Source organism: Haemaphysalis longicornis, unplaced genomic scaffold (assembly GCF_048455015.1).
Source record: "Haemaphysalis longicornis isolate Haplotype H1 unplaced genomic scaffold, Haemaphysalis longicornis Haplotype H1 scaffold_3, whole genome shotgun sequence".
NCBI lineage: Eukaryota > Metazoa > Arthropoda > Arachnida > Ixodida > Ixodidae > Haemaphysalis > Haemaphysalis longicornis.
In genome coordinates, this window is record NW_027526335.1 from 198,242,636 (window position 1) to 198,262,002 (window position 19,367).

The following is a 19,367-nucleotide window of genomic DNA, read 5'->3' on the forward strand; positions in this document are numbered from 1 at the left end:
TGCACGGCAGTCTTGCTTGATATGGAAAGGGTGTTGCTTTGTGAACCCCATCCTAGGTTTTCCTGTTTTATTGAAAATGTTCTCTATCTAAATGGATGAGTGCAAAGAAAAACAAGCGGCATTGAATTCGCACACGCTCATCCGTGCACGTCCCCTTACTGACTCCTTCGAGGCTTGTGTTTTTTTAGGTTTGCTGCGGAGCACAAGTTTGCTCCAATAAACTATATCGTCTATTTTATTATTTTTACAACCAGAGGAAACAACCGCAAAAAGCCACTGTTACAAGCGGCTTGACGGGGCGGCTGCGCCGTTTTCCGAGAACAGCAAATATGATGGCCGTATGCGATAATATTGCAATCCGCATCTTGTCGACGAAAAAAAAAACAGAAGCAAAGGAAAGACAACAATCAAACCAAATCACAGTCCTGGCCATATTTTGCGAAAGGGGAAATGCTGTCATTGCCGCATCGGCGGACGGTGTCCTGTCAAGCTGCATTGTTGCAGCTTTTTCGCCGTCCGCTTTTTTCACCTGTGTAAGAACATTGGTGGAAATAAAACTTTCATAGATTGAATGATAATAAATATACAATTGCTACAATCTCGCAGGAAGCACTATATACAATAGCGTTTTTTATCAAATAAAATCAAAGATGTTTTGAAGGAAGGCTGCAGACACAAAGCATCGCAAACAGTGATCAATTTTCCCTTCAAACAATGGCTCATGTCTCAAGAAAAAAAAGAACCGTAATGACTGAAGCAAAATGGAGAGACGAGCTAGTTGGTTCGCAATTTCCATGAGTGAAACTTTAGCGCAAACTTTTTTCACAGGGACGAGAAAGGGAACGACACAGACTGACTGTGTACACAAGGCTTTTTTAAACAACTGTTTCTAGATTTTTCTGAGGGGGTCGGTATATTCGAATGTAAGTGGTGTCGTATCTATGTAGCAGCACCGGGAGGTTAAAGGGTACAGACTGGAGACTGCAATTGTGGGGTGTCGGCGTGTACTCTAAGGACGGAAAACGCGTTCGGAACGCGATTGTTTTTTTTTTTGTATTTTTAGATATGTCACTAAAAATGCGTTGCGGCTTTTAACAGCCACACGAAAGCAATTTAACAATATGAAATCGTAAATACTGGGTACATTACCGATACGGAAACGGGAGAAAAGCTGTTTTTGAGTGGCAGTGATAAGAAACATTCGCAATAATTTCTAATACCTTTTTCTGCAGCGTCAATAACCTAGTCATTTGTTTGTGTTCTGGTACCCCATACTAAATGGGTGATGGAAAGGTGCAGAAAGATAACAGAATTATTAAATAACATTTAAAGGCGTTGCGGTAGTGTATATCGATTTCTATAAATTACACCAAGAGTTCTGCACAATTTCTATGCACCTAATTGATATGTTGATCCCAGGTTAAGTTGCAATGAAAGTGAACTCCCAACTCCTTCATAGTTGTTACCAATTATATATGGTTTGTATCGATCACACGTGTTCGTGGGGAGACATTTTTGTTTTTCGGTTTGAAAAAAATACTCCTTATTTTGTCTGTAGAGTGGAACCCCCGATGATAGGTCCCCTGGACTTACGACGATCCGCTTCTTCCGACGGATCACCGCGGTCGCGGCAAACTCCCCATAGAAACAACGCATTTTGAAAAACAGTTATGATATGACGCTCGCGTGCATGCGGTCCGTTTCCTACGACGGACCTTGGTGCGGATAAACCGGTGCTTTTCCCTTATTTTACACTGCTTCGGCACCTCGCCCTGACCTTCGTTATTCTTAACCCCCGTTTTATGCTGCTTGATGCGCTAAATTCCGTAGGCGCGTCAGACCACTTACTGAACCAACGCAAGCAAGCAGGCGGGACCCCATGAGCGGGAGTTAACTTGCGATGGTGTACGCGGCAGCAATACGCCAACGCGCCAACCGCGAGAGTCGAAGTTAAGGTGGCAGGTGGACCGTGAATTTGAAGCTCTAGTTGAGCCACCGACAAACCCGGAAACACATACCTACGCATCCCCTCGGCGATGACGAACAGCCGCGTTCCCCGCCCGCTCAATTCTAGCTTGTTCCTTTCACGACGCTATTTTTCCCTATATCTCTGTTCTCTGCTGATCAGTAACTTTTAAAGCCGCGTTGTCCCTCCACTCTTTTGTTTGCTAGAGTGCCTCAATTCAGGAATGTCCGCTGCAAGGGTGGAGCGAAATACAGGCGGCGCTGGGTGCAGACACGTACCCGTTGGCACCGGCAGTTTGGGTCACTTGCTGGCCGCCGAAGCAAGTCACTTTAGGAAGACCGCACTATAATTTTCGCCGCAACACGGTTTACCTACGACGGTTGAATTGTCTTATCTATTTCGCGTAGATATGTCTTGTAGGAAACAAAAACACATGTGTGTTTAGCACTATGACCCCATAGCGACGGCACGAAGCCATTCAAAGGGTGTCTCCACCATGTACGGCAATGCCGTTTTTTGTTCATCTCCACCTCGTACTATCGTTCCTTTCGCTAAGCCTTGGCAGTTTCACACTCGCCTTTTCCCCTGTAAAGTTCCCCTCTAAAGTTCCCCTCAAAAGACCACGTTAGTCTTGTTGGCTGGCAGGCTGCCTGGTCGCCATATAGAGGAGGGGAGCTCAACATAGGTGTTGGTTTTTTTTTAAACATGGGATTTCTGCTAATGCTTCGCACATTACGCGAGAAAGCGCTAATTATAGCCGGTGTTCAATGGGGCGGAATGAATGCAGGCAACCAAGTGTGCGCCGCCATACCTGTGGCCAAGCGTCTGTTGCTAGGCGATGTTGTGCGCACGGCCCGCAGATCAGGCACCCCTCTTCTCCTCCATGCAACCGTGTGAGTGCGGCCACGGCCGGGCTAGAGCAGCGGCGTGCGCGCGTTGGTATCGGAATTTTACGTCGAGACGGGGCTGCATTGTTCTCGCCGCCGCCGCTGCGAAGGCTGTATCAACAAAGAGCGCGCCACCGCTCTAGCCCGGCCGTGGTGCGCTGTCACTCGTTACGTCGGGCTCCGCGGGATGGCGGTATTGTCCATGCTAAGAACGACTGTGAAACACATGACTGTTTCACGTTACAAACTCTACCTTACCGAACGCAAAGTATTCCCTCGAGTTCAATGTGAGTGCGATTAATATTTTCGATGGAGGCGAAAAGCAAAAACGCCCGTGTATACGAGATTTCGGCGCACGATAAAGATCCCCAGGTGGTCAAAATTAATCCGGAGCCCTCCACTACGGCGCGCCTCATCGCCTGCGTTGCGTCGGCGCGTTAAACCCCCACAATCAATCAATCATCGAGTGCGATTAATAACATCTGTGTTGACGCAACCGTTGAGAATCGAATGGGAACGGAGCAGATGACGCGCGCCGGTGTTTTTTTTTCGCCGTGCGGGCGCAATGGCCCAAGCCGCGCGGTGTCCTTTGCGCCTTAGAGTTTCACTCTATGCGTGGTGCATCGGCCATGTCTGTGGCCGTTTCAACTTTTGCCAGGCGAAGAAATTGATTGCTAAACGTTTCATCAAATAGCACCTGTAGCACTTTAAATAAATTATCAGCCCACTTGTCAAATGGCACCGTCTACCAGGCCGGCATTTACCCGCACCCTGGTCGTGCGACACCCCGGTCATGCGAAGCTTTCTCGCAGAACCTTGAAATTCGTATTATCGGGGGGGTTCCACTGTATGTATTAGTAGGGAATTATGCCTGGCCCAGGTTGCAAGACGAGGAAGCAGATCGTAACACTAGTTAGCTGAACTTTCCCCAGTTGCACCAGTTATTAACTACGTTGTATCATCTGCGTATCAGACAAGCGAAGCCTTTGGGTGACATAAGCGTTTGTAAGATATTGTTGCGGAGCAAGGAAAACGCTTATTTACACGTAGTAAACGAATCTGTCTCTATTGGCAGATAATTAGGAAGGCAAATTCGGACAGGCAGCTAGGTCCTTCAGCTCGTGCACACGCTAGTCCACCCGAGCGTCTTCTTCTTCCTCGACGGATAGCCAGGCTGCCGCACAACCATGGCACATGCCCACTTTGGGGGATTGCGCCCTTTGCAAGTCGAGTGTCTGGCCAGCTCATTTCTCTAATAAGTTCCACGCAGCATAGCTCCCCCGCAGGATAAGCACCGACTCGGTGCTGTGCCGCTACTATGTGGAAGGGGAATCAGGGGAGTGGTACGGCTTGAGGCGGGCGACGTGGACGATGTCACTACGGGGTTCAGAGCTGGAAGGGACGACGGGGACGATTTCATATGCAACGTCCGTAACTTGACGAAGTACTTTGTAAGGGCCAGCATAGCGGGAAAGCAGCTTCTCAGAAAGTCCCACACGGCGAGTCGGACACCATAGTAAGACGACGGACCCTGGCGAAAAGTGTACGACGCGGTGACGTTCATCATATCGGTTCTTCTGGCTGATTTGTGAAACGGCGATGTGGGAACGGGCAAGCTGACGTGCTTCGTCGGCTCTTGCGATGGCTTCGTGGACATATTCGGTGCACGGGTGGGTGGCGCGAGGCACAATGGTATCAAGCAGCAGCCGGTTCCCTCCCGTAGAGAAGGTAAAAGGGTGAGAAGCCTGCAGTGTCGTGACGGGAGGAATTATACGCGAAAGTGACGAAAGGCAGCGCAATGTCCCAGTCGCTGTGGTCACTAGACACGTACATTGCAAGCATGTCCGTAAGGGTTCTATTAAAACGCTCAGTAAGGCCATTCGTTTGTGGGTGATAAGCTGTAGTCACCTTGTGGCGAATCGAACATGAGCGAAGTATGTCCGCAATGACTTGAGACAGAAAATTTCGACCGCGGTCAGTGACAAGCTGCCGAGGTGCGCCGTGGGTCAGTATGACATCATAGAGGAGAAAATCGGCCACGTCAGTTGCACAGCTCGTGGGTAGCGCACGGGTGATAGCAAAGCGGGTAGCGTACTCGGTAGCGACAGCAATCCATTTGTTTCCGGAAGTAGACAAGGGGAAGGGCCCGAGCAAATCTAGTCCGATCCGGAAAAATGGTTCAGTGGGAATTTCAAGTGGTTGCAGCTGGCCTGCTGGTAGCTTGGAGGGTAGCTTACGGCAATGGCACAGGTCATATTCACGCACGTAACGCTGCACTGAGCGGTAGAGTCCTGGCCAGAAAAAATTCACCCGCATTTCCCCGAAGGGGAGCATGGGGAAGTGCGAATGCACGGGTGATGCTATGAGGGGGAGTTATGTTGAACTGTGTTGGCATTCGCCCGTTAGTTGCATTTAACACCCCCGCGTGATCAAGTGGGGATTCACACACCCCGTTAGTCGTTCTCTGGAAATCTTGGTGAATTAAAGTGTATGTTCGAGGAGATCACACACACACGCAAGTAAAGTGAAACGACAGTATTCTTTATTCAGCACTTGTTGGTGTTGTCGTTGTAGTTGACGGTCATTATGACCGCATTGTGGTCACTGAAATGTACGGTCAAGAGTTGTTGCAAGACCGCGCGTATCAGACAGTTCCTCGCAAAGGGCAGGTCGATGTAGCTGCCGTTGATGGTGGTGGGAGCTTCTAGCGGTAGGCACGTCATGGAGTGGTTGGCGAGCATGTATTCCATCAACCACTCGCCGCCCTTTCGCACGTCCACGTTAAAGTCCCCAACAACCACGACCAGGTCCGAGGGCTTTACGCGCCTGACCACACTCTCCATCGCCGCGTCCACGTATTCGACGACGTCGTCGCGCGAGCTGTTTGGCGCGAGGTAGACGGTGACGACCACGATTCTGTCGCCCGAGTACGCGTCGGTGTAGACGGCACTGTACGGCGACTCGTCCCTGACCGGCGAGGTGGACACGGCGTGCGACACGAGGTTCGCGTAGACGTGACCGACGAGGTAGACGCCGCAGTACTCGCCCCGACTTCCGCTCCTGGCGAAGCAGCAGTCGTCGATGGGGAAGTGTGAATGCATGGGTGATGCGAAAGAATTCTTCTTGGCCAATCGCCCTAAGTGGATATGTGCTAAAGAAATTAGGAACTCTTTTTGGCCAATCGCCCTAAGTGGGTATGTGGTGCGGATGGACGGACGGCGGTGGACGCGTGATTCAGGGTCGCTTAAGAAGTGCATTCGCACTCAAAAACGATGTCGCACGGTGTCGTAGGTGCGGGTCACGCCGAGATGGCCGGCCATGGGTGCGTCATGAAGCTGGTGCAGCGCAGTCCGACGTAGGTGTTCCGGAACGACGAGCAGGTTACCAGGACCATCCGAGCGAAAGTTGCGATGATATAAGACTCCATCGTGTATAACAAAGGAGCGGAGGGCAGGGTCGTCGGAACCAAGTTTAACGCCGTCAATGATAGAGCGCAGAGAACGGTCGCGCCGCTGTTCTTCGCCAATCTTCAGGAAGTCGGAGACCGCTAGGACACAGGCGTCAGTGTCGTCCGCCGAGCATTCCGGAGGGCTGACCGGGTTTCGAGATAAACAGTCGGCGTCCATATGTAGGCGGCCGGACTTGTGAATCACCGAAAAAAGTATTCTTGAAGGCGCAACGCCCAGCGGCCAAGCCGACCGGTAGGGTCTTTCAAGGAGGAGAGCCAGCACAGTGCATGATGGTCAGTCACGACTGCGAAGTGCCTACCATACACGTAGGGGCAGAATTTGCCGACGGCCCACACTAGAGCAAGGCATTCGCGCTCCGTTATAGAGTAATTGCGCTCCGAGGCCGAAAGGAGGCGGCTGGCGTACGCGACCACTCGATCAACACCGGCTTGCCGTTGGGCCAATACAGCTCCAATGCCGTAGCCACTAGCGTCGGTGCGAATTTCAGTGGGAGCAGAGGGGTCGAAGTGAGCCAAAATCGGCGTTGAGGTCAAGAGTCCAATCAGTGCGGAGAATGCTTGCTTTTGGTCGGAGCCCCAGATAAACGGTGTGCTCTTCTGAAGGAGATCGGTAAGAGGGCGGGCGATGGTAGCAACATTTTTGATGAAGCGGCGGAAGTAGGAGCATAAACCAATAAAGCTACGGACGTCTTTAGGTGACTGGGGCTCAGGGAAATCGCGAACGGCACTTATTTTACCAGAGTCTGGTCGAACTCCCGTCGAATCAACCACGTGGCCGAGGATAGTGAGCTGATGGCATCCGAAGCGACATTTCTTGGCGTTGAGCTGGAGACCGGCCTGACGAAAAACTGATGGGATTTTAGAGAGGCGGGAAATGTGGTTGTCAAAGTGGGCGAAAAAACAAAGACGTCGTCCAAATAGCAAAGGCAAATGAACCATTTGAACCCGTGCAAAAGTGAGTCCATCATTCTTTCAAAAGTAGCCGGCGCATTACAGAGGCCAAAAGGCATCACTTTAAACTGATAAAGGCCGTCGGGTGTCACAAAAGCGGTCTTCTCGCGATCTTTTTCGTCCACTGAAATTTGCCAATAGCCTGATCGTAGGTCTATTGATGAAAAATATTTGGCTCCATGGAGACAATCAAGGGCATCGTCAATGCGCGGTAGGGGGTAAACGTCTTTCATTGTTATCTTGTTTAGGTGTCGGTAATCAACGCAAAACCTCCAGGTGCCATCCTTTTTTTTACGGGTACTACGGGAGATGCCCACGGGCTGTACGAACGCTCTATGATGTCTTTGTCGAGCATCTTGTCGACTTCCTGCTGTATAACGAGCCGTTCAGCCTGCGACACACGGTACGGCCGCCTGCGGATTGGGTTTGCATCTCCAGTGTTTATCCGGAGCTTGATAGCATAAGCTTGGCCCAACGGGCGGTCACCCTAGTCAAATTGTCTTTATAGGACTCCAAAAGGCGGTAGAGCCCTTCAGCTTCGGCTGCTGGAAGTCCGGAGGCGATCATGTCCACGAGCGCGTCTTCCTGCCTAGGCTCCGCAGGGGTCTCATTGAAAGGGCTCGATGGTGCGTCCGCCGATAGAGGGGAAACGTGATCACTGTCCAAAGGGCAAAGGGTTGCAAGCGAAATACCCTGGGGCAGCACTTGCGTGGACAGGCCAAAGTTCACAAAAGGGAGGCTGCTCACATTATCAGTAATTGTCACTATGGTGTGGGGAAGAGTGACGTCGCGCTCGAGTAGCACTGAGCGTATCGGCGAAACGACGTAGTGACCATTAGGCACAGGCGGCCGCGATGACAAGGGCACCAATGTCACGGATTTTGCCGGGAGACGAACGCTTCTTTCGCAATAAAAGCGTGGCCCTGGTTCGTCGCCTGCTGTTGACAAAAGAGGCAGCTCTAAACGGAGGACACCGGAGGAACAGTCTATAAGGGCAGCATGTTCTGACAAAAAGTCGAGACCAAGTATAACGTCATGGGGGCACTTTTCAAGGACAGTGAACTGGACGGGGATTTGGTGGCCGGAAATTTCTACGCGAGCAGTGCACAGCCCAGAGACGACCGGCATGCGTCCGTCGGCAACACGTATGACACTGGTTGGGGCAGGGGTGAGGACTTTTCGAAGTTGGCGGCGGAGATTAGAGTTCATTACAGAAATTTGGGCTCCAGTGTCAATAAGGGCACGTACATGGACGCCATCCACATAAACGTCGAGTAAATTCTTCCCTGCAGGTAGCGGCAGTAGAGGATTTTGAGGCCTGGTCGTCAATGCAGCGTCACCTCCAGGCGCTGCATCTCTTAGTTTTCCGGCGAAGTGGCGTAAGGGGTCGGAGAGGACGAGCGGCGAAACGGCGGGGAGCGCGATTGGCGATGCTGCGGGGACGGTGAGCGGTCGATGCGAGAGGGCGAAATTCGGGCGGTATCGTGTGGCTGGCGTCGAGGCGAGAATGAACGGGGGGCATCGTTGGCGTACTGGAAATCCGAGTAGGGGCGGCGGGTAGGCCGAAGAGGACGGCTTTGGCAGTATCTAGCAACATGGCCAGCCCTATGGCAGTTGAAGGAGATCGGCCTGTCGTCCCGCGTCCTCCATTCGGCTGGATTCCTGTAATGGGACGTGCGATAAGTATTTCGGCTTGCCGTTCGGAAAGGGGTCTCGTGGCGGCCGGGATGGTCCACAGCGCAGACGGAGAGTATGCCCAGGTTTTCCATCTCCTGACGTACGACGGCTTGTATAAGCGGGATGGACGGGTGGCTGCTCTGAGATGCGTGCTGAAATAGGGAGGCTGGTGCCATTGCCTCGAGCTCGCGTCGTATGACGCGCGTCAGACCCTCAGGAGCATCTCGGCCAACGTCAGACGGGCACTGTCGGCGAGAGGGTACGGGGTCCTCGCACGAAGATGTCGGAGCGGTGTTCGGCAGTCGGGTGAACGGCGCTGTGATGCGGCGGCTTTTGGCCTGCTCAAACTTCTGACATTCTTTGATAATAGCGCTGACGGTTGTGCAGTCTTTGCAGAGCAGCAAATGAAAAGCGTCATCCGCGATTCCTTTGAGCACATGGCCTACTTTGTCGGTCTCTGTCATCTGGGCATCAGCCTTCATGCAGAGGGACAGCACGTCCTGGATATAAGACACGTAGGACTCGGTGGTTGTTTGTGCACGCGTCGAACAGTTCCTTTTTCGCCGCGAGCTGACGTCCTTCTGGTTGCCCAAATAGTTCCTTCAATCGGGACTTGCAATCGTCCCAGCTCGTCAGGTCGTGCTCGGTCGTTTCATACCAGACTTGCGGTGTTCCCCTCAAGTAATATCCTATGTTGGCCAGCATGAGTGTCGGATCCCACCTGTTATGGCCACTGACGCGCTCGTACATCTTGAGCCAATCTTCAACATCGACGCCATCGGTGAGGAACCCGGGCTCGCGAGGGTGGGAGATAATGACGAACGGTGGCGCGAATCCAGAGGCTCCAGAAGCCAACATCGTTCGTTCTGGGATGCGGCGGCCGCTCCGAAGCTCCGTTTTGGGTAGCACCACAGATGTTGCGGAGCAAGGAAAACGCTTATTTACAAGTAGTAAACGAATCTGTCTCTATTGGCAGATAATTAGGAAGGCAAATTCGGACAGACAGCTAGGTCCTTTAGCTCGTGCACACGCTAGTCCACCCGAGCGTCTTCTTCTTCCTCGACGGATAGCCAGGCTGCCGCACAACCATGGCACATGCCACTTTGGGGGATTGCGCCCTTTGCAAGTCGAGTGTCTGGCCAGCTCATTTCTCTAATAAGTTCCACGCAGCAATATTTTACATACATGCAGAAGAGAAGTGGTTTTAGAATGTTCCCTGGCAAGCACGTGAGCCGATGCGTTTAAGTTCAGACGAAAATTATCCCACACAGACATATCATTTCCGATATTTCAAGTAGGAGGACATAAAGGTGTAAGCAACCTCCGCGTGCCATACGAGTGAAGTTTATCAAGTAGTGTTGTCGATTTAAAGAATGAAAGGCCCCTGAAAAATCTATGCATATACCTAATGTTAGTTTATTTTGGGGAACGTTTTGCAGGGGTATTTTTTTCTATTTCAGTAAACCCGTTTCTATGGAGAAGTGCTTGCAAAATCCATGTTGAAAACTACGTAGCGATACGTTTTTGCTCAGACAATCAGATAACCTACCGTGCATAAGCTTTTTAATTACTTTAGAGAATACCCGTAAGATAGATATTGGACGATAGTTTTTGGGTAAATTTATATCCATACAGTTAAATATAAGCAGCACCATCGACATCTGCATTTTTTTAGGAAACAAATCTCTGGATAGTATCTAGTCAAAAAAATTACACCATCTTCCCGAGGGGAACCCTGAGGTGATGCGAAGCATCGCAGAGTTCCAATCCAATCCAAGCCAAGCAAAGCCAAGCCAAGCCAAGCCAAGCCAAGCCAATCCAATCCAATCCAGTCTAATGCCCCTCGCGAGAGAGTGTTCGCTATCGGAGAGGAGAGGAGGTGAGCGGCGGAGAGCGAAGCTGGCGCGGCGAGGAGAATGGGGGAGGGGTGGACGCCGACAACGCCGACAACAACGCCGGATGGATTCAGGGACAAGGCGAGTGAATGAGATGCGTCGCATCTAAAACATGTGTTAAACAAGGCGCAACAATGTCCGCAACGTCCGTCACCGCTTTAATTTGCATGTCGTCTACGTGAGATGCGGGCTGGTTTTTCATGTTAAAAATTGTAGATATGCACACCTTCCTGCGCACTTGTGGGACATAAATATATTGAATTTTATTGGGTTCTAGGAATGATAAATGTTGTTGCTCGCGTGATTCCGAGGTCTGACCAACAAAGAGATCCTTTACTCCAATTAGCCTAGTGGCTTCCTTATAACCTCCCGATTATGAAAAATGGTGTCAATCGGCATTTTTGGTTGATAACGCTTAAAAACGGTGGTAACTGCCTTCCGCGTAATGTCAGGCCGGTCAGCATTTAGAGAAAATACCACATTATAAGCTGTATCGGCGTTTCTGATGATAGCGACAAGACTATGAGCTTTATGCTTTTACTCAGCCCAGATTGATACATATCTTATCTTAATAAATTTTTCATACAGTCGATTGCTTTGTTTAATTTGTTTGTAACCATCTTTGTTTATCCAAGGTTTCCAACTTTTATTCGTTTCCTTGAATATTTTTGTCGAAAAGCAATTGTTGTAAACAGCTGAGAATGACTGAATAAATGATTCATAGGCGAGGTCCGCACCGCAACTTTCGAAACAATTGGCCCTGGAACGGAAATTATCACGGTTCTAAATTTGAACACAATTTTGTCTGAATTATCTCGAAAAAGCTTCCTTTGTTTCCTCTTTGTACGTGCAGAGTTCTTAGTTATGAGCATGTGAACCGGTAGGTGGTCACTGATGCGTGCAGATATGACGTCCGCCTTTATAGATGATAACGCGTTGTTGGTTATAAGGAAATTTATTAGTGAAGATGACGTGTCTGTGATACGAGTTGCGCATGTACGGACAACTTCAAAGCCATTCGAGTGTGTTATTTATATCATGGTGTCTTGTTTGAAATTCATTTCTACCATATTTATGTTGAAATCGCATCTCATAAAGATTTAAATTTCATTTCCCCAAGCAAATGTTAGCATACGTTCGAGAAATGGGTAAAAATCAGGCAAGAACCAAACTGGTGGTCTGTACAAACCTACGGACATTGGAGAACCATCCATGATTGCGACCGCCTCCTAAACGTCTGTGACTTATGTGAACTCAGCTTCAACATAGAAGTTACGATTCCTGCCAACAAGAACTGATACGCCACCAGCGCGCTTAAGAGAGTCGTGTAACAAAAAGATCAGAGTCGGCCACTGGTGTTTACATTAGTGATAAGTGGTCGTAACAAGCTTCGGTTAAAAAGATCTCCGAAAAACTAAAACAAAGAACTTTGAACAAGGTATTTAATTCCTCTATGCTGAATTTTGCAGAACGAAAGTTCAGTGTTACAAAAGAAAAACAAAGTTCATACGACTTTACGCTCTGGAAAAAACTGCTTTCCAACACTACCATTTGTTGACCACTTCACACGAGACATTTCATCAATCTAACAGGCGGTCCAACATCACCCCAGATTTGACGTGCACCTTAGGTTGGCACCTTTCGTAAGAAGATCTCACTGTTCGTATGCCAAGCGAACGGATACCTGTTGTTTGACGCCCATTCGTTGCTGATCCACAGACGCTCACGCTTTCGTTGTGTAAGGTTTTCGACAATTCAGGCAAGGTGCTTCGCCTCCCTCAACTTCTTTGTTTCAGACAGCCACAAGTCGCGATCAGCTTGGCGGTAATACCGGACAATTATCCCACGTACTTTCCCTTTTCTCGTCGGGAGACGGTGGATTGTGCTGACATGGGTGGTTGTTAGGGCTGGAACATGAATAATCGGGACAGATTGGTTGAGTTTTTGCAGCAGACTTTCATTGTAAATATTTCATTATAAATCATTATAAATCTTTATTATTATCAATCTTTCATTAAAAAGTTTTATTGGGCGAGGGGTGGCCGCAGCCTAACAAAAGATGTGAGAATGTTAAAATATAACCCGCCGAACAGCTGGTGAGGGAGTTGGTGAACGTAACTGTGCCACGGCCGACGTTAACCGTAACGTGAACAAATTCAGTTCAAACGGATTCAACCAGTACCTACAGCTTGACATACAATGTTTTTGGCCTTGTTTGGTGTATATAGTAAAGCTGAACCATAGGGTTTCCGCACGTTAAGCCTGAACATAGGTCTAACAGGAGCGATTGGCGACAACTCTTCTTCATACCAACGGATAGAAGAAGGAAAAAAAAGCAAGAATATAATTTGTAATGATGAAAAGGTAAAAATATTATCTGTTAGTAGTGTCACATGTTTCACGACCCTATACACTACCAACAATAAACTTCATCAGCAGAAAACCTCCGGACAATAAATTTATCGGCATAAGCAGGTGACATAACTCAAAGAGCAGTGACTAGTATTCTCACACCACAAGAGAAAGCAACGTTGCCACAATATCTTTATATTTTTTTTCTCTGCACTACATGTCAGCAAGCTGCTGCAATCCCTCGACTTTGGCGACGTCCGTACCTTCATAATTTTGCAGTTCTCAATGCGTCTGACAACGTCAGCATTACTTTGCATTCATAACCCGATGCAGTCCCCATGAAGTAATATCTACGTTGAAGAATTACAGGAATGTTATTGGACCTCTCACCTATTCCAAGAATGAGAATAGGAAAAATATTTGCTTGTCCGCCGAACTTAAAGGAATATAACTGCGGAAGTTTGAATTCGTGGAAATGAAATGGTAATGAAATTCGGCTGCCAATTCTGCAACGCTGCTGTGTTGGGGGCGTGTGGGTATGTCGGTGTGCGTGTGTTTATTTTATTTATTTTATTTATTTAGAAGATACTACAGGCATGAAGCCCAAGCAGGAGTGGTACAGGCAATAAACAGGAAAAAAAGAATATGAAAAGGCATCAAGCCTAACATCACATACATACAACAACCAATTAAGCGGGACTACATGACTTACATTTTGCAAAAAAAAAGGGGGGGGGGGAAACATGGCACTGAAGTAGAGCAATGCAACAACACAATGAAACAGTGGATAAGACAACAGCAAGTCATTTTCACGTCACCAGGAAGACATGCGCGTCGATAGAATCTGTCGAAATAAGGGCGGCAAGCGGTAGCATGTTCTACTCACTGAACGTGCGTGGAAAAAAGGCAAATTTTAAAAGATTAGTTTTGGCGAAATATGGAGTTAAGGCAAGAGCATGTAAATTACGACCGCGCCGTGTTGCCAGGAGACTAATGTAGGGACTGGAATCAAATAAGAGCTTCCGGTTAACTAATTGATAGAGTAATTTTAGCCGAACTGATTTACGTTGGGATGCTAATGTTGGGATTCCATGAGAGCAGAAACGGAGTCTGTTCGCCCGTACATACCATAAATAAAGCGGATGGCTCTTCTTTGAATTCTTTTGAGGCAATCGATATTGGTTTTCGTGTGAGGATCCCAAATAACGCAAGCATATTCGAGTTTCGGTCTAATTATTGAAGTATACGCTAAGTATTTAACTTGAGATGGAGCATCCTTGAGTTTGTGTCGTAATAAACAAAGTTTATGGAAAGCTGCAGCGCATATGTTAGTAATGTGAGAGTTCCAACTTAAGGTACTGGTTAATGTTACGCCGAGATATTTGTGTTCATATAGTTGCTTTAGCGGTTGGTCACAAGTACAATAAGTAAATTCCAAGGGTGTTTCTTTCTAGTCATTCGGAGGTATACTGTTTTGTCATGGTTTAGTTGCATGTTAGAAGTTTTGCTCCAAGAAGCAACATTTTCTAACGCTGAGTTTAACGCAAGTTGATCCTCGATGCTTTTAATTTCGTTAAAAAGGATTTGTGTCTGTATGTGTGCGGGTGGGTGTGTACATGTGTTTGTGGGTGAGTGCGTGCGTGCGGGCATCTTGGGACGTGAGTGTGCAACATTTTATGTATCAGAAAAATTGCGGATGGGCAGGCTCTGTGCTTCCCAGAAAAGTTGTTTGCCTGCCGACAGGCTGCCTTGGGATGCAGTATGGGGTGACGAGATCCGGCCCACCTGTGCTCGCCGATGGGAGCACAAGGTGGGACTACGGCGGCTACGTAGACCAATTGACGTTGTATTCCTCACAAAAGCAACTGCAGCTTCTGAAACTGCGTGCTTATAATAAAAGAGTAATATTAAAACTAACTGTAATATTTAACTAAAATAAATTATTAAATACAAACTTGTGGCCATGTAGAGCAAAGCTGTCCCACTCCCACACGTAAGCGGCCTTAGGTGTCCCTGCGAACATTTAATTTCGCATAAGTTAGTGTCGTAATAGTTGGTCTCCCATTGAAAATGTTTGCAGTGGATTCTACAGCCACGCTGAACAAGTCAAAATTCACATAAATAATCTGTATAATGAATGTCTTTTTATACCGACCTGACAGAGACATTTAGTAATAAAAACGCAAGACTAAACAATTGAAAAAAAAAACAATCCTCTTTTTTGTCGACCCGTTTGAACCCGTTTGAGCCGGTACGACGCGCCACGACGCTGTTCGAAGAAGCACGGAATGGTGCTCCGTAACCGAACTCAGACCCGAACGCGAAAAAATTCCTGTTCGACACCCTGCCTGCCTCATTAAAGCACACTGGGACCGTGAGCAAAATATTCTTGCTTTTGTGGTCTTTTTTTTTCTTAGCGTTGTGCGTTGCTTGTACTGAATACTGCCTCGTTCAGAATTCAATTCACGCGTTCGCTCGGTTCTCAGTTGCCAAGTTCAAGACCCTCCAGCTTAGTGAAGTGCAGGTATATTGCGAGGGACAATATTTAATAAGGATGTGTGCGTTCCTGGTTCATTCACGCAGAGTGTGACCGTAACTAAAATATTGTTGGTTTGAGGTGTTCCTTATTCTTTTTCGGCATTTGCGACGGTTGTAATGCATACCGTCGCATTCAGAATGCAATTCATGCGTTCGCTGCTTCTTAGTAGCTTGGCTGAAGCACCTCAAGCATAGTGAAGTGGCGGAGTATAATAACCGACACTAGTTAAGAAGGAAGGATGTGTTCCTGGTTCATTCGTGCAGTGCGACTGTGAGCAAAATATGCTTGATTTTGGGGCCTTGTTATTTCTTGTCAAACATTTGCGCTGCTTCTGGTGAAAACTTCGCTTTCAGAAGGCAAAGCACGTGTTGCCTCCTTTCTTAGTATCTACGTTAAAGCAACTCGAGCTCGCTCAAGTGGCGGACTTTTACAAGGGACAATATCGGTCAGCCAGGTGGCGTTCATTGCTCATTCGTGCGCAGTGTGCAGCTGAGTACAATATTCTTGCTTTGGGGGCCTTTCTTCTTCTTTTGCGTTTGCGCTGCTTCTACTGAGTACAGTCACATCCAGCGTAAAATTCGCGCGTTCGCTTGTTTCTTAGTACCGTTGAAACTCTTAATACAAAATATTATCGGGGAAGTAAATTTGTTCGTTATATCCGATATCTTTTATAACCGTATAGGTAAAAATCAGCCCTAACAAGTCGGCCACCTGGCTCGCGCAACAATCCTAGATGAAATATTCATTGTTCTAGGCTTTGAACTCACCATAAGTGATGTAGCCCTTATTTATCTCCTTGTGGCATTTCTAACTAAACAGACCGGAACACGTGAACGTGAAATTATAACCGAACAAAGTTCGTTCTGCGAAACAAGCCTGCCTTCTTATTTACCCAAAGGAGTATGGGGCCTTCGCCTGGTGGCTTTTCACAGTCTTAGTGGAATGAAGTTTTCCACAGTGTCTACACAGTAAAGTGGTTTAGGCTACTAAAAAATGGTTGTTTTCTCTCACGTTTTTACGTTTTGCTTTTATTAAGCTAGCTTTCGAGAATTGACCGTCGTGAAAACCATGTTTTTGGTTATAGCCGATATCACGCGGCTCTAGAGGTTTTTTTATAAAAAGAATAGGTGTCATTGCAATGAAGCGTGACCAATCAAACTTCGTATTGTATTCGCTATACCCGATAATTCGCTATATCAGTGTTCGCTATAACGAGGTTCGACTCTAGCTAAGTTGAAGAACCTGCCGCTTAGCGAATGGCATAATAAATCGAGGCGCAATGATCCTTGCTCATCTGCACGCAGTGTGCCTGTCCGTAAAATATGCTTGCTTTTGCGCCCTTCCTTTTTCTTATGTCGACTTTTGCGCTGCTTCTCTTGAATACCGTCGCGTTTACAATGCATCTATAGCGTTTTCTTGTTCGTTAGTGGCTACGTTAAAGCCCCTCCAGCTTAGTAAAGTGTCGGCAAGTGAGGGCAAATATTGAACTATTTGAGGGCAAATAAAGGAGTGAGAGTGGGAACATTAGTAAGTGAGGGCAAATATTTTACGAGTAAGGGTGCGCTGCTTGCTCATTCTCGCGCAGTATGACCCTTAGCACAATATGCTTGATTTTGGGGCCTTTTTTTTCTTCTGTCGCTTTTGCGCTTCTTCTAGTCAATTTCTACGTGTTGAGAGTACAACGTTTCCAAAAGATTGTTTCGCAGTAGCTCAATTCAAGCGCCTCCAGCTCAGTAAAGTTGCGTAGTTTTGTGAGTGATAATATTTATGCAGGAAGGGTGCGTTCCTCGCTCATTCGCGTGCTTTGTGCGAGCCTGTACAATATGCTTGATTTTAGGGATTTTTTCTCTCTTCTCTCGTGTTTGTGCTGCTGCCAGTGAGTTTCTACGCGCTTTCAGTACTATGGTTGCGTTCGCTGGTCTCTTAGTGCCTGTGTTCAAGCACTTTTAGCTTAGTAAAGAGGTGGAGTATTGTGAGGGACAGTATGTAAGCAGGAAGGGTGCACTGCTTGCTCATTTGTGTGCTGTGTGTCCGTGAGTGCAATTTGCTTACTTTCAGGGCCTTTTGATTTCTTCTCAAACATTTCCGCTGCTCCTACTGAATACGTTCGCGTCTAGAAAACAACTCACATTCGCCTCTTTTTTAGCTCAGTTCAAGCGCATCCAACTTGGTAGATTAGATGAATATATTGAGGAATACTATTCCATCCGTAAGGGGGTGCGTTGTTTCTCATTTGCGGGCACTGCGTCTGTGTGTAAAATGTACTTTTTTGGGGCCTTTTTAATTTCTCTCACGTTTGCTTGCCTCTGGTGAATCACGAGTTATATAGGAGAAAGTTAGCAGGCATAACTTAGGTGGCGGTACTTCTTCGCATGTAACTGATGTAAATGTAAAGATCTGCCTGAGGAACCTATTCAAATGTTATTTGTTATAGCAAAAATGTCTCAGACGACGTTTTGTCAAGATAAATTCGTTGTTGTGGGTTAAGGAACAATTATCTTTGTGTGCAGATGTTCTCTTTAGCGCTGTCACAACCGGGGTGGTAGTCCTCGTAGGGCGTCTTCCGCACATTGCTCCAGAATGGCCAACTGACGTGGGTAAATTTGCATTTTCGACGAAAGACGTGGACGAACGACGAAAGAAGTGGACGAATAAAAAGCGCATGCCCACTGTGAAATTTTGCACTGCGAAATGGTGTTCAGGCGTTGGTCTTGGGCTGCGCAATTGTACGATTTCGGTCGAACCAATTTTGGGCTTCGTTAGTCTTCGAATATGCACACTTCGCTGCTTCAATTGGGCATACTTTAGCTGTGGGGGAAAACAACCTTAAGGGTACTTCGTAAAATGTAGCATTGTGGGCAACAATGTGGGAATTTATTCTCCGTGTTTAATCCTTGTGCAGCTACAACGGATCCTTATGGTACTACAACGCCGGTACTCTGCCTTACATCATGGTACTAAGGAAGCACTCTCACCTGGCGCACTGCTTGCGCTACGGCCTTGAGGGTGGCGTGGACATGCTGCATGTGCTCTACGCGCCACACGCCTACGCGTACTGGCGCAATGCGTACGCCATACACACCTTGGAGAGGTGGCGCAAAGAGGCACGCTACGATCCTCTGCCTCCGTCCATCGAGTTCAACGAAACAAACATCCGCGACCTCAACAATGCATTCGGACAGATGTCGCGGTCGGTTCTCTTCGGTACATCGGACTTGGTCCCGCCCGACATTCCCATTCTGAGCGTCGCTGAACTGACTGCAAGGAAAGACCGCGGCGAGGACCTAACTTATGTTAGTCCCCAGTCGGCGAGATCGAAGGTGTTCTGGCTATCTCCTCGCAAGTAATCAGAGGATCTCTTTTCAGCGCGTTTGTTTCACGTGCGCGTAAGGGATTGTAAATAGTGCATACTACGCTGTGCGATCATTATATTTCTTTTTTACAAGCCGCTGCAATATTTGCACGCAGAGACAACGTATAAGAATTTCTTTGCTTAGAAGGAAACTACGACGGAGGACACATTACGTAGTTTTTAAAACCATGGAATATTAGGACACTTGCTTAAAATTATAACATGCGTCAAAACCACGTCGTTGAGAACTGAACATGTAAGCATGCTGAAGAGAGTGAA

At 47.7% G+C, this 19,367-nt stretch overlaps 1 protein-coding gene across 1 annotated transcript in view; it reads left to right on the forward strand.

The window, feature by feature from the left end:
* The window catches only part of LOC144175633 (uncharacterized), a 30,998-nt gene extending 11,915 nt beyond the window's left edge, over nt 1-19,083 (forward strand). The window contains exon 5 of the mRNA XM_077704685.1: nt 18,639-19,083. Coding sequence (XP_077560811.1) covers nt 18,639-19,083 — 445 coding nt within the window. The remainder of the gene's footprint in view (nt 1-18,638) is intronic.
* Nucleotides 19,084-19,367: the final 284 nt, after the last annotated feature.